General features: G+C 34.2%; 1 protein-coding gene across 1 annotated transcript; it reads left to right on the top strand.

Moving 5' to 3' along the window:
* The first annotated feature begins 2,846 nt into the window (after window positions 1-2,846).
* On the top strand, window positions 2,847-3,650 carry LOC124830704 (uncharacterized). Its single transcript, XM_047304499.2, has one exon. It carries the CDS (start codon window positions 2,994-2,996, stop codon window positions 3,516-3,518), a length of 525 nt encoding a protein of 174 aa, XP_047160455.1. The 5' UTR covers window positions 2,847-2,993; the 3' UTR covers window positions 3,519-3,650.
* The last annotated feature ends 9,252 nt before the right edge of the window (window positions 3,651-12,902 follow it).

Here is a 12,902-nt window from a genome sequence, read left to right as displayed (position 1 = left end):
ATAGAAAAAAGAAAATAGGTTAATATAATTGATTAATGATGATGTAAGTGTGTATTAAAAGTTGCTTACTGCATCAATTTTTTAGAGTCTTATTGTGTCAATTCAATCTAAAATCATTCATGTTCACACTAAGACACGTATAAGGTACTGCAAGCAAAAGAGTAATAACAGAAGAGAAAAATTGCTTCTTTAGAGGGGAGCCGCCTCCTTGCAACAAAATTGAAACAAACTGAACATTCTATTTCTGCATTTTTTATTCTATCCTAATCCTACTATTACATATAGCACAATCATGTGTGACAAATTTCACGACTAAGCAAAACAAAATTGCAATGAAATCCTTCTCACGCTTGCAGGTAGTTTTGTTCTTATTACTCTCTGCAAAACTAAAATTGTTCATAGCCCTTGAAACAGTTGGGCTTAACACTATTACGTTTGCATGCAGTTTGTCGTGTTGGTCCTGCTGCTTCCAGTTGGTCTGTCAGCTCAATTGGGCTTAAAGGGTCAGTAGCTTGGGCCATAACATTCTATTACAGAAGTGAGTTATTTCTGAAAGCCTTAGTTGTTGTTCAAGGTTGTTAGTTGGAATAGCTTTTCTGGAGTTAGTTAGCTGTGGTAACAGTTTTCACCTACTGTACAACAAACACTAGATGTAATGTCTCATCGCTTATTTCACCAGATAAGAAAATGAAAAGCTTCATTAGATATTCTCAGATATTACTCTCCGCTTTCTCATAAATTCCCAGAGTTTTATTTTGTTGCTCACACTTAGACTTTTTTAATTCTGTTAGAAGGTTGAGTGCCTCATTAATTATAATCCAAATAGTAATAAACTCTTGAATGGTTGTTCATACCAACACCACCTAACTAACCACTCAGTATCCTAACTACCTTTGCTCTAAGTTAGAATGTAGTGTGTACCAACTATGATGGTCTGGTGGACACAGCATCATCAACATGTCCACTCCACTCCCATCTGATATGCTTCCAACAAGCAGTAAAGGCAGTTCCGCAAAGTGTGTGTGCGTTTCATATCTCATGACTACATATCTTAAGTGGAATGTAATTTAATAAATTTCTTCAATATAATATTTTCTACTTAAAGAAAATCTAATAGCATGAAGAAGACAGAGAAGCTAACATTTGACATGGAAGAAATTTTTGACGATTACATTGAGTAAAATTTGCATTGACAAATTATTAACAGTTCCAGGCATATATACATGAATTGGCCAACATATCTTATGGAAGTATAAGCTCACCTTTCACAATTTTTTCTTTTCTCGGCAAGGGCTATTGCAACTTTAGCTCCACACTGATTCTTTCAGCTATACTGTGTGGATCAGTAGCCTGTCCTCTTCTAGCGCAAACTCTAGGTCACACTGCCGGTGGATGTGGGGCAGTCGGAACAGTAGTTGGCATAATCGAATACAAGAGTTAACAACAGCAGCAAAATACAAGAGTTAGACACAATCGAATCAATGAACGCGTTCAATAGACTAAGGTACAGGAGACAAACGTGTAGAGTGAAAATGAACAAAGAGAAAATGAAGTGACCTCGCCGCTTTCTAAGCCGCGTGAACCATAGATGCGAGAAATTCCAAGAGCAAATCTACAGTTCAGTTCTGAGAGCACCTCGACGAACAATAAGGCGCCTCCACGCTGCCTCGAAGCCTTGCTCAACCCACAAATGCCTCCACACCTCGACACTTTGCTCAGCCCTAACAAGGGGAGACCAACACGAAGATGGTGCAGAGAAGGAGCGAGGAAGGTAGAAGAAATGAGTGAAGGTAGAAGAATTAGGGATTGGGAGAAATTAGAGAATCAGGGAAAGGTAGAAGAAATGAAAGGCGCGGGGATACATAATCAGTCCTACTCATACTCATAATCAGTCCCCAAATTGAAAAAATGAAAGGCACCTTCATTAAAATTGAAGGAAATTAAAAAATTGAAAAAAATTAAAAAAGGGGGTAACTACGGTTTAGGCAAAACCGCCGGAATTTATTCGGGGTTTCTAAAACCGCCGGAAACTAACCCCTCCTAAAATATATTATTTTTGTAGTGTTGTTTGTTAAGATATAAAGAATCACACATGAGAAGTTTCATATATAATTTTTTTTTGTATTAGTGACAATAATTATACATATAAATTTTGAGTGTATTATTTTGACTCCTCCAAAATTATTGATCCAGATTCATCCCTGTATAAGAGAGAAAGTATCATGAAAATGTGAATTAATTTTATGATAATCCAAATAATTAGAAAAGAGAAACAAAATGTGTAACTAAAAAAGATTATAAAAGTAAAGACTAATATATATATATATATATATATATATATATATATATATATATATATATTACCTAATAAATTATGAATATTTTAATAATTTAAATGAGAACAAAGATGATATGTAAACGAGGACGAGACAGATATATAAACATTCATTCCATCTCCACACCCAATTAAAAAAAAATTAGATATAACTCATTCATACCCATACCTAATCAATGTGTCAAAATAGGAACAAGTTTAAACAACACTCAGGAATACAAATTTATTTGTCATTCCTAGATACATCAAAGACAACACACATTACTTTAATTAATTAATATTTCAATTGTAAGTTTTTGCTAAATAAAGTTTGGAGCATTCATCTTCAATATTACTATTAATAAATGATAACTAATAATATATCACACCTTAATAGAAAGGCTAGTGTCTTTTTAGGGATACAACACTAAAAAAATAGTTAAACATCAAGAAAAGCTAGCATATATTAACAAACAAAAAATAGCAAAAAGATGTTATATATGACCCCACCTACACCAATCATTATATATACATTACTAAACTTAGTCTCATGATGCAAAGCTACATTGATTATAAAAAAGTCACGTAACAATTAAAAGAAATCATTCTTTCCACAAAAGATCACAGGGACCTTATTAGTTCACTTTCTTCTCCATAAAAAAAAAAAAGAAATCATACAATGAATTTTTCAACCTTTTCCATCTTATTGTTCTCTCTTTCCTTGATCATAGTTTCTCATGCTCCTTTGCCAACATCAGGACTAACCTTGCATGAAACTTTATGCAAGGAAACCAAGGAGAACGAGGCAAGGTGCCTTGAACTTCTCAAAGAAGATCCTAAAATCGCTGCTGCTAAAGACATCACTGAGCTTACAAAACTCATCCTTAAGCTAGCCCTAAAAAAGGGCACAGAAACCCAAAATTTCCTAAAAGATATGATGAAAACAGACCCTTCACCAGACCTTAAACAATGTGCAACTACACTCTATGATGGAGTCATTGGATCATTCAAAAGTGCTTTGGGTGAATTGGGTGAGGATGATATGACAGCAAGTTATGATGCTGGAGTTGCCAGTGATGGACCTTCAACTTGTGAAAGGGCATTGAATGCAGCAAAGACAAATCCTTCTATTGCAGCTCATGACAAAGACATCTTATTGCTCAGTGCAATTGCATTTAAATCCATTGAGAAACTACCCTCTTAATTAAGAGTATATATATCATTGCTAGAGGAGAAGGGTGTTGTCAAATGTTTAGGTTTCCATTGTTAGTGTCTCGTGTGGAAGGATGCAAATCAATCAAACCATGCATTTCTCTATTATATCTTCACTACAACAATGAAATATCATTATATTAAGTATTTTACTTTTTTAATTGTTAATGTAGTTCTTTTGGTGGTAAATTGTTAATTTTAAAAAAAATGTCATTACAAGTACCTATGGTTGTTATCATTAAAAGTCTATGGTAGTGGGATAACTTTGATTGATGAAAATGATGTTTTCCATCTTTGAGGGTCAAATTCAGTTGTCTTTTGTATAACTATTCTATTAATATAAGGGTTTTTTTTTCATACATGTACAAAAGTATATTGACTAAATTATATTTGTGTTAATTTTTCTAGAAGGAAAATAAAAGAAAACAACATCTAGATACATTTAATATTGTTTCTCACTTAACACGTTCTTTTTTAGAGAAATTAATTTCTTTAAATTGTGCTTGAATAAAGATAATTTGGATAGAATAATTCAAAACTCTTTAAAGTTTTAATTTAAATAAGAAAATTTAATTAACGTGATGTAATTAGAAAAAGATAGAAGAGAGAAGAAAAAAAAAGATAAAAATGAGACAACTTCGTATTGACATTACAACTCTTACGATGCAAGTTGATGATGGTAGGGGGAAGAGAAGCTTGTTAACCTACTTACGATGGATGAAAAATGAATTCTAAAAACTTTGTATTGACATTAAAACTATTAGTTTCTCTAAATTATTGATATGTAAAAAATAACTAATATTGTAGAATTCAGATTTTTTTTATAATAAACTCTAAATGGAAAACTTCACAATGCAATATTTTCATTTGTTCCTGCCCCATCAATCCGAATTGTGAACACACTAATCAATGAGGATAGTGTAATATGAACTCTTAATTATGGTTTCCTAGTTTAAGAACTCCTTAACCTTTTTCTTTATTTTTGTGAGAGTCAAACTACTCAAATGGTTATTTTTATAGCAAGGTACCATCAACTAATTTACTCTTCTCATGAAAACTAATTTGGCTCCACAAATTAATATACATCTTGTATCGTCTGGTCACTTGGCACCACCAGACTAGGTCGACAACCGGAATGTGTATCGTACGGACTCATGGGCACCACCTAGGCCAACCACTTAGGGCCAACAACCAGGTCAACCACTAGGCCGATGACCCATGTCGACCGTCCGGTCAACCGCCAGACCGACCACCTAGGCCAACCACCCGGTTGATCATTCAGGCCGACCATCCAGGTCGACCACCATATCAAGTGGTCGACCACCCACCAGGCCGACCGACCACTTAGGCCAACCACCCAGGTTGACCACATGGTTTGATTATAAACGATAATAACTCATTAAGCCCCTAAAGTAGATTAAGGTGTGATTGGGTTGTCATTAGGCCAACGAAAGGTAAAGACTCATAACGACTAGTATAAATAAAGGTCTCAGGTATGACTTTGGGATCATGATGCACAATATACATGCATTACTTGCTTTTGCCAACCGTTGGGTTACATTACTAACTTGAGCGTCAGAATTCCTTTGACAGATGTCCGCCTACACGGCTTGGCCAAGGAGGAGGGAGAACAAACAACGTATAACTCGGAGGAAGGAGGACCACCAGGGAGCCCGTTCGCCTTACGTGCCAACTGAAGGACCACTAGGTAGCTCGTCCGGCCTTCGAGACAATCTGTAGTGCTTTGAGTACGGGACTTCAACCCTATGCCCGGAACACATACAAAACTTGAAAAGTGAACCTAATCATTGGTCCTATAAGGGAGCTACAACTTTTTCTAACAAAGTAATGTAATTTTTTTAAAATAAATCAAAATGAGTAAGTTTTAAACAATTATCATAAGTCATACAAAAAAAATATAACTTTAAGTTATGTCAAAGAAATATAATTTTAAGTTGTATTAAGGAAATATAATTTTAATGCACAACATCTTTAAAGTTAAAGTTGTGTTAAAGTAACACAACTTTAGTTTAGAACATTTTAAGTTAAAGTCGTGTTATCTTGACACAATTTCTACCAAAATAAATTAAAGTTGTGTCATCTTGACATGATTTTAATTTAAAATGTACTGAATTAAAATTGTGTCATCTTAACACAACTTTAACTTAAAAATGCTTTCTACTAATTAAAGTTGTGTGATCCTAACATGACTTCTTCTTAATGAAGTAATGTTAAGGTGATACAACTTTTATATCCATAATTCATTTTAAAATTGTTATCTTGATAAATTAAAAAAAAAGGTTTAATACATCATTTGGTCCCTAGTTTGAGGCGTTGTGTTCAAAGTCGTCCTATTTTTTAAAAAAGTTCACTATTGTCCAATATTTCGTTAAAAATGGTTCAAGTTGGTCATTTTGGCTTACGGTGTTAAAAACATAACAGTGCAATGATGTGGCAATTGTGACATGTCCAATTTTTTATGACGCGACAATTGTGACTCAATTGACGTGGCCAGAAACCCTAATTTCCCTAAGGCCAGAAACCCTTGTGCCACCATTGTGAAACCCTAGTCGTCGTCGCTGTCGTAGAACGAAACGTGCCACCACCAAGCCCTCTGGCCACCATGTCGTCGTCACCACCATCAACACAGACCTAGTAATATAATAAGAAATTTTAAATTCGACGTTAATCAAATTGACATCAAATTTTGTTAATATTCGACATTAAGAAATTTTTTTGGTTTTTTTTAATTAATTGTAATCCTTTTTTACAACTCTACGAGACCTGAAAAGAAAAAAACAACAAATTTCAGTTTTTGGTATTTTATAAAGCATCAACTATGAACATGTAGTATAGTATCAACAACAAACAACAATAACAAACAACAAACAAGTTCAATCAAACAACAACACAACAACAATAAACAAGTTCAACCAAATAACAGCAACAAACAAGTTCAACAAAAAACAACAACAAACAAGTTCAACAAATAAGTTCTTCAAAGAGAAAACGAAAACGAAAACGAAAATAACCTTCAAAAGGTGGGTTCATCGGAATAAAGTGTTTCCACCAGTGAGAGAGAAAGCAGAATGCGCCTATGAAGGACAAGAACACGAAAATAATCGGTCAAAACAAACGAAAGTTATACATAAAGTAGTTAATTAACATGCATTTGTATCAAATGAAAGAAATATTACATGTGATGGTCGTCAAACTTCGTTCGAGAAAAGTTTGAAAAGAGAAGAGGGTCTCGCGCACTAAGATAAAGGGAATGAATTTTCAATCTCCCGCTCAAATTAAAAAGGGGAAACTTTTGGCTGACAAATAATACGTCGAAACTCCTACAAAATTTGACGTATTATATGTGGTTTAAAAGAAAAAGGAAAAAAAGAATTAAAAAGGGATTACTTTTTGGCTTCTGGCTGACAAATAATACATCAAAGCCCTTACAAAATTCGACGTATTATTTGTTGTTTAAAAGAAAAAAGAAAAAAGAATTAAAAAGGATGACTCTTTGGCTTCTGATTGACAAATATTACGTCGAACCCCTACAAGATTCGACGTACTATTGGTGATCTAAAAGAAAGAAGAAAGAGAATGATGCGTTGGTTTAAATAATTACCATCATAAAACGTCGAATTGAATGGGCTTTGACGTTCTACAATTGCATTTATTTACAAAAATGTCACCGGTCATTTTTAATGTTGGTTGTTCAGTGGTTGGACGTTAAACGTGTGACGTTATACGCTGTTTTTGCACTAGTGAATAATTTATCTCGCTTACATCAGTTTATAGGTGATCTAATGTAAAGTTGTTCTACTTATTTACAAAATGTTATCACGCATTTTTTACATCTATCATTTTTATTTCAGACATAAATAAGGTGACATAAAAGACAATTTTTATGTTAGTGATTATAATTTCAAAATATTTTTGAAACAAGAAGTCCACTTCTACAAAATATGTTTTCTATTTTATGCTTTCCTATTTTCTTTTGTAGTATCTTTATTATTGTTCTTATCACTTTCTTAATAAATATTTATAATTTATTCTTCTTTTGTCCTTAAATCTCACAATACACTTTATATGGATGATTTTGTTAAGAGGTCCTCAGCAAGTAAAAAACAATTAATTAATAAATGGTTTAATGAGTTTAATTGAACACATCTAATAAAATAGAGATGAAACTAACTAAATATATTATGTATCAAGAGGTAACATAAATTGATTTATTCATCTTCAAATATAATCCAAAAAGTAATTAGATAATAAATTAATAGAAAATATAGTGTTAAACCCTACTCTAAAACTTCTCTTAGATAAATTTTATCTTAGATTTGTTTTAGTTTTTATATCACAATACTCTTCATTACATTCTTTTTTTCTTGGTAAAAAAATTAAACACATATGTTTTCGTATGTAGAATCAATTATACTTTGCAAATATCTCCAAAAGTTGTTATTTTCTCATACTCTAATCTTTTAACTCACAAACTGATATAACTTTTTGATATCATCCTCTCACAGGCTTAACATAGGATTGTGTTTGTAGAAACGCTTAAGTTAGCTAAGTGTGTAAATAACAATAAATGTTATAGTAATGAACATAATTGATGTACCTCAAGTATTGTGTTTTTTGTATTATAATTATGAATTCTTATTTTGATGACCTTAGTATAATTAATTATCTTGTTTAACTCTTAATATACTCTTAATGATGTTTTAAATATGTGCTTTAATTAATTACAATTGACCATTACTAATGACCTGGTCATTTAGATATTATCCTTCTCGATATGTTGTCAAAATTTGTTTACATGTAGGTTGAATACATCTCAACCCATATGATCGAGGTGTAGTCGACCTTATATATAGAGTTTCACTTTATAAATATAGGTTTAATGTCTCTTTAGGTCCCTATTTTCGGTCAGAATCTCATATAGGTCCCTTTCTTTTTCGGCGTCTCAATTGAGTCCTTATTTTTGTAAAATTGAATCAAATAAAGGTTTTTCGTCAAATTGATGAAACGCCGTTAAGGAGGGTGTGCCGTGACATGCTGATAGTGTAATTTTTTATTAGATGGCATTAAAAACGTGATTGAATTGTATTTTTTTTATTTTTCAATTAAAAAATGTAATGTACATAGTGGAAACACGTTTTTACCTAAGGGAAAAGTTGGAAATGAAATGAAATAAAGTGTTGAAAGCCCCATTTGTCCTCTACAATTGCGAAATCGAATTGAAATTGGGGAAGTTGAGGTTTAGGGTTCGTGGGAGAAAAGAAAATTGTTGTTCATCTTCTTCGATTGGAAGCGCGAGTGTTGGTCAGTGAAGAACATCGACATGAAATAACATTGCATGTGCGACTGGAACAAGTTGAAGCACGAGGTGACCTTGTGTCGTTGGAAGCGCGAGACAAAAGCACGTGGTGAGTGAAGGTTAATCTGAACGAAGGTTAGTGTTTGTGCTTTGTCGTCTTGCCTTTTATAGTTGAGAAAGTACAATATTCGGTGGTGGTCCCCCATTGATATATGGTTTGGTCTGTGATACGCGGGAGCCAAGCACAATGATACATCAAGGTCCCATCACACGAGGTATGGTCAAAAAGCTTCAACAAGATGTTAATAATTTGCCTTTAGAAGGTCAAGTGCTTTTTGCCATCTTTGAATGGAAACCTAGAGAACAATAAGATAATCCAAAATGGCCAAAACAAGGAGAAGGATAGAAAGTCAAAGAGAGAAGAATAAAGGTCCGCCAACTTTGCCTAAAGGATGGAGTGCACCGTAGCTTAGCATAGCCTTTATTTCGGCACGTGTATTTTGTGCACATATAGAATAATAGAATTCAGCATGAGTGAATCCACGTGGATTGGGATCCACGTTTCTTGGCCTCATCCAACACCGGTAAGAGTAGTATAGGCAAGGGAAAACACTCTATAAATTCCCTTCTCTTTATTCATGTACGTCACTTTTGTTGATATATGAGTTTTACTTTGCTGATGCATTTCCAGCACCCAAAACTCTGTCCAAAAGTCACTTCAAATGATCTTTTCTTCTCCATCTAGCTTCCTTCTAGTTGAAGGCCGCCTGAGCTAGCTCCTCACTCACCATCAAGATCTTCAATCCATCACGGACATCACCACAATCCACCTCCGTATGCTGCTACCCGAACCCCAGGCATCTTCTTCCGCTGCCTCTGGTTTGTAGTTTATCTAGAGCAACCATATCAAGTGGTATTCAAAGCCTAGGTTCTGCATCATGCTCCAGCTAAGTCAATTTTTCCTTCATTCCATTCTGTCATCAACATTTCCTTTGTGTTCTTCATTATGTGCACACTGTTCCATTGCAATTTTAATTCCAGTAGATTCCAATGTTTGATTCGTTTGTTCCAGCTTTTAATTGCTTTATTGCTTATCATTTTAATCGGTTCACATCATTGCCTTGAGTATTTTAATTTTGAAATCGGCTGTTGTCATGTCCAGTCATGTTCAATTATTTTGATTTTGTCAAATTCTGAAGTTAGATCTGTGCTTGGATAAATCTGTTTACTTGAGTGGGTATTCATTAGCTGCATATCATAAGAGCAATGATTCAAAGAGCTCAAGTGCAATTTGATTCCATCAAGAGCAGTACCACGCATGACAACCATTAAATCTGTTTCAATTTTATTTCACTCTGCACCATGTGTTCTGGTTGTGTTCTTGAATGCTGGAACACGTAAAAGTTGCATACCATATGAACAGTGAATGGTTTAAGTCAAAAATTGTGGTTGCATCATTCTTTCAATTACTAGAAAAACATATTTCAGCAGTTTGGACCGATCTGCATAATCTCTTGTTGAGTTTTTTTTTTTTTTGAATCTGTCCAGCTTAGAACTCACTTCTGGACATCTCTTAATGCATTTCTAGAGTCTTGTTCAAGTTTAATTTGATGTTCTAAAGTCATAATATTTGTTTCCAGTTCAGTTTGATTCCTAAATGAAAATTGGTTGGTGATTTGGCTTAATTTTGGTGTTAAATAACAACTGAAGTAGTGAAAATCGAAATTCCAAACTTTTAGCCTCTGCTGGCAGTTTGAACAAGTCACATTTGGTAAAACAAAGTTGCTCAAATCATAAAATTAAGTGTCCAAACGTGTTTGTGCAAAATTGCCATTCAAACAACCAAATTTTCAACACTTTTTCTGATATAAGTTGCAGATTTTGAAAATTCAGAGTTTGGTATGATTAATGCATCAGATTCAGTGTTAGATTAGTAGCAAAAGCTTGGTTCAATTGAATTAAAAGAAGTTCACAATTCAAATCTCACCACAAACTGCACTGTAAAAAGCTGTTTGAACCTGTACTAAGTAAATTTTAAAATTCTGATGCACACTTTTTAGCCATTCTCCTAGGCATTTTATCAAACACTTTGCCTAGTTTAAATTTGGTTTCGAATTGATCATAACTGCAACTTATCTTTGTTTTTTGCTTTTCAAATCCACTCTAAAGCCTTTCCTAAGTTCATTTTGAGTGCCACCATTCATTGTAAACCGATTAATTGATTGATTTAAGTTGTTTGAAAATCCTGCACATAAGTTGTTTGATAAAATTACAGTGTGCAATATGGTTTAACAGTTTTCTAGCAGCAACAGTGTCGATTTTCTAGCTTAATAATTGGTTATTGGTGGTTGGATTGAGCTCTATGTTGGGTGCAGAACTATCTCAAAGCGTTCCACAACACTGGTAGCATCTTAGGAAGTGGATTGGAGCAAGGAAAGATCAACTTTGGAGTTGATTTTTGGTGTAGCAGAACCATGTTCTTCACTGGTCTGCATTAAACTGGTTGCTGCAACAGCAGCATATTTCACTTGGCAGTTGTGAGATTAGTGTGAATCAACCAAAATTTCACTTTCTTTGAGAGAAGCCAGAGCTGCACACCTGTTGACAAATTTATGAACACCGAAAAACGGCGCCACAAACTTGTTTTCCCCTCGGCAAGTGTGACCGAATCGTAGCAAGTAATAATCTTGGTAAGACCAAGTATCGTTTCCCAAGAGACTCAAGGCCTAGACACTTATGTGATTAGTTAATTAATTAAGACTTGGCAACAAACTATTATAGGTTTAGAATGCAAAATACTGAAAAGTAAACATGAATGCATATGTTGATCTATGGCAAAGAGAAACAAAAGTGTGAATTGAATTCTATGGATGAGTATGTTGTTGGGGTTTATCAAGTAAATCTTTTCCACTCTCTTGTATTTAGGAATTCATCAATCTTTTCATTAATGTTAATGCCACTTTCTAATTTACTTTAAACTCGATCTCTCGACGAAGAAAGCCTAATCATAATTACTAGTTTACAATCTCTTGTCTCGCTAGCAATCAATCATGCATTATAGTGAACAGAAGCTTAAAGGAAACCAACTATCATACTCCTATCTCTAGGTTGGTAATATACTTTTTGGAGAGATTCCCCAGTTATAGACTTCCCCGTATGTCTCCGTATCGACAAAATCAATATCATGACATCAAATGAGTTAAACTATGCATGCTATGAGCAAAGAGGAAAAACCCTAGCAATTAATGAAAAGAAAGCATGTATCATATAAATGATCTACATTGATTCCCCAACAGCAGTAAAAGTTTAGTTCACCATATTCATGGTGAAACTAGATGAAAAACAATGGAAGAATGAAAGATAAAACTCGAGAAAGCTAATAAAGGAGCCTGAGCATCCAAAATCCTCCTCCAAGGGGTGAAAGGAGAGTGATTGAGCTTCGTGGTTGCCAAAGATACAAACCCTAAAACGTCCTAGAGCTTATATACTATTCTAAAAAAATACAAAAATCAAGCCCGAGCCCAAAATAATACCGCTGAGGGGGAAAACGCCCCTCAGCAGCAATAGTGCATAGCGATTCTTCCCCTTAGCGGCAAAGTTGCCCCTTAGCGGTTCTGACGTAATCTGGAAAGTGGCGCTGAGGGGGAAAACAACCCTCAGCGATGCCACCGCTCAGGGGGAAAATGCCCCTGAGCGGTACTTGCGGCATCTCCCTTTCATGCATTGCTTGTGCCTTTTCTGATTCCTTCTCTTTCCCTTTTCACTTCTTTCATCAATTTCATCTAAAAACTTGCAAAAATAAGAGAATCAAGCATAAAACCTGTCCAACTCCATTATATCCAAGAATTCAACAAAATCATGAGTTCAAGCTAATTTCTAAGGCATAAAGGTTGTAATTGAAGTCAATTTTAGGTATGAAAATAACAATTTTTCAACTGTTATCACAACTCCAAACTTAGAACTTTGCTTGTCTTCAAGCAAATAATATGTAACTCAATCTTCTACCAATCCATTCAATGGTTCACCGCATTCAAAAATCTTTCTTTCAAGATAAGTAAA

The sequence above is a fragment of the Vigna umbellata genome, chromosome 4 (assembly GCF_029865625.1).
Source record: "Vigna umbellata cultivar VRB3 chromosome 4, Vumbellata_1.0, whole genome shotgun sequence".
Taxonomy (NCBI): Eukaryota; Viridiplantae; Streptophyta; class Magnoliopsida; order Fabales; family Fabaceae; genus Vigna; species Vigna umbellata.
The sequence above is the reverse complement of the archived record's forward strand: the minus strand, read 5'-3'. Positions and strand labels throughout refer to the sequence as shown.

Coding starts and splice junctions, on each gene's coding strand:
- LOC124830704 (XM_047304499.2), top strand. CDS start 2,994: ATGAATTTTTCAACCTTTTCCATCTTATTGTTCTCTCTTTCCTTGATC.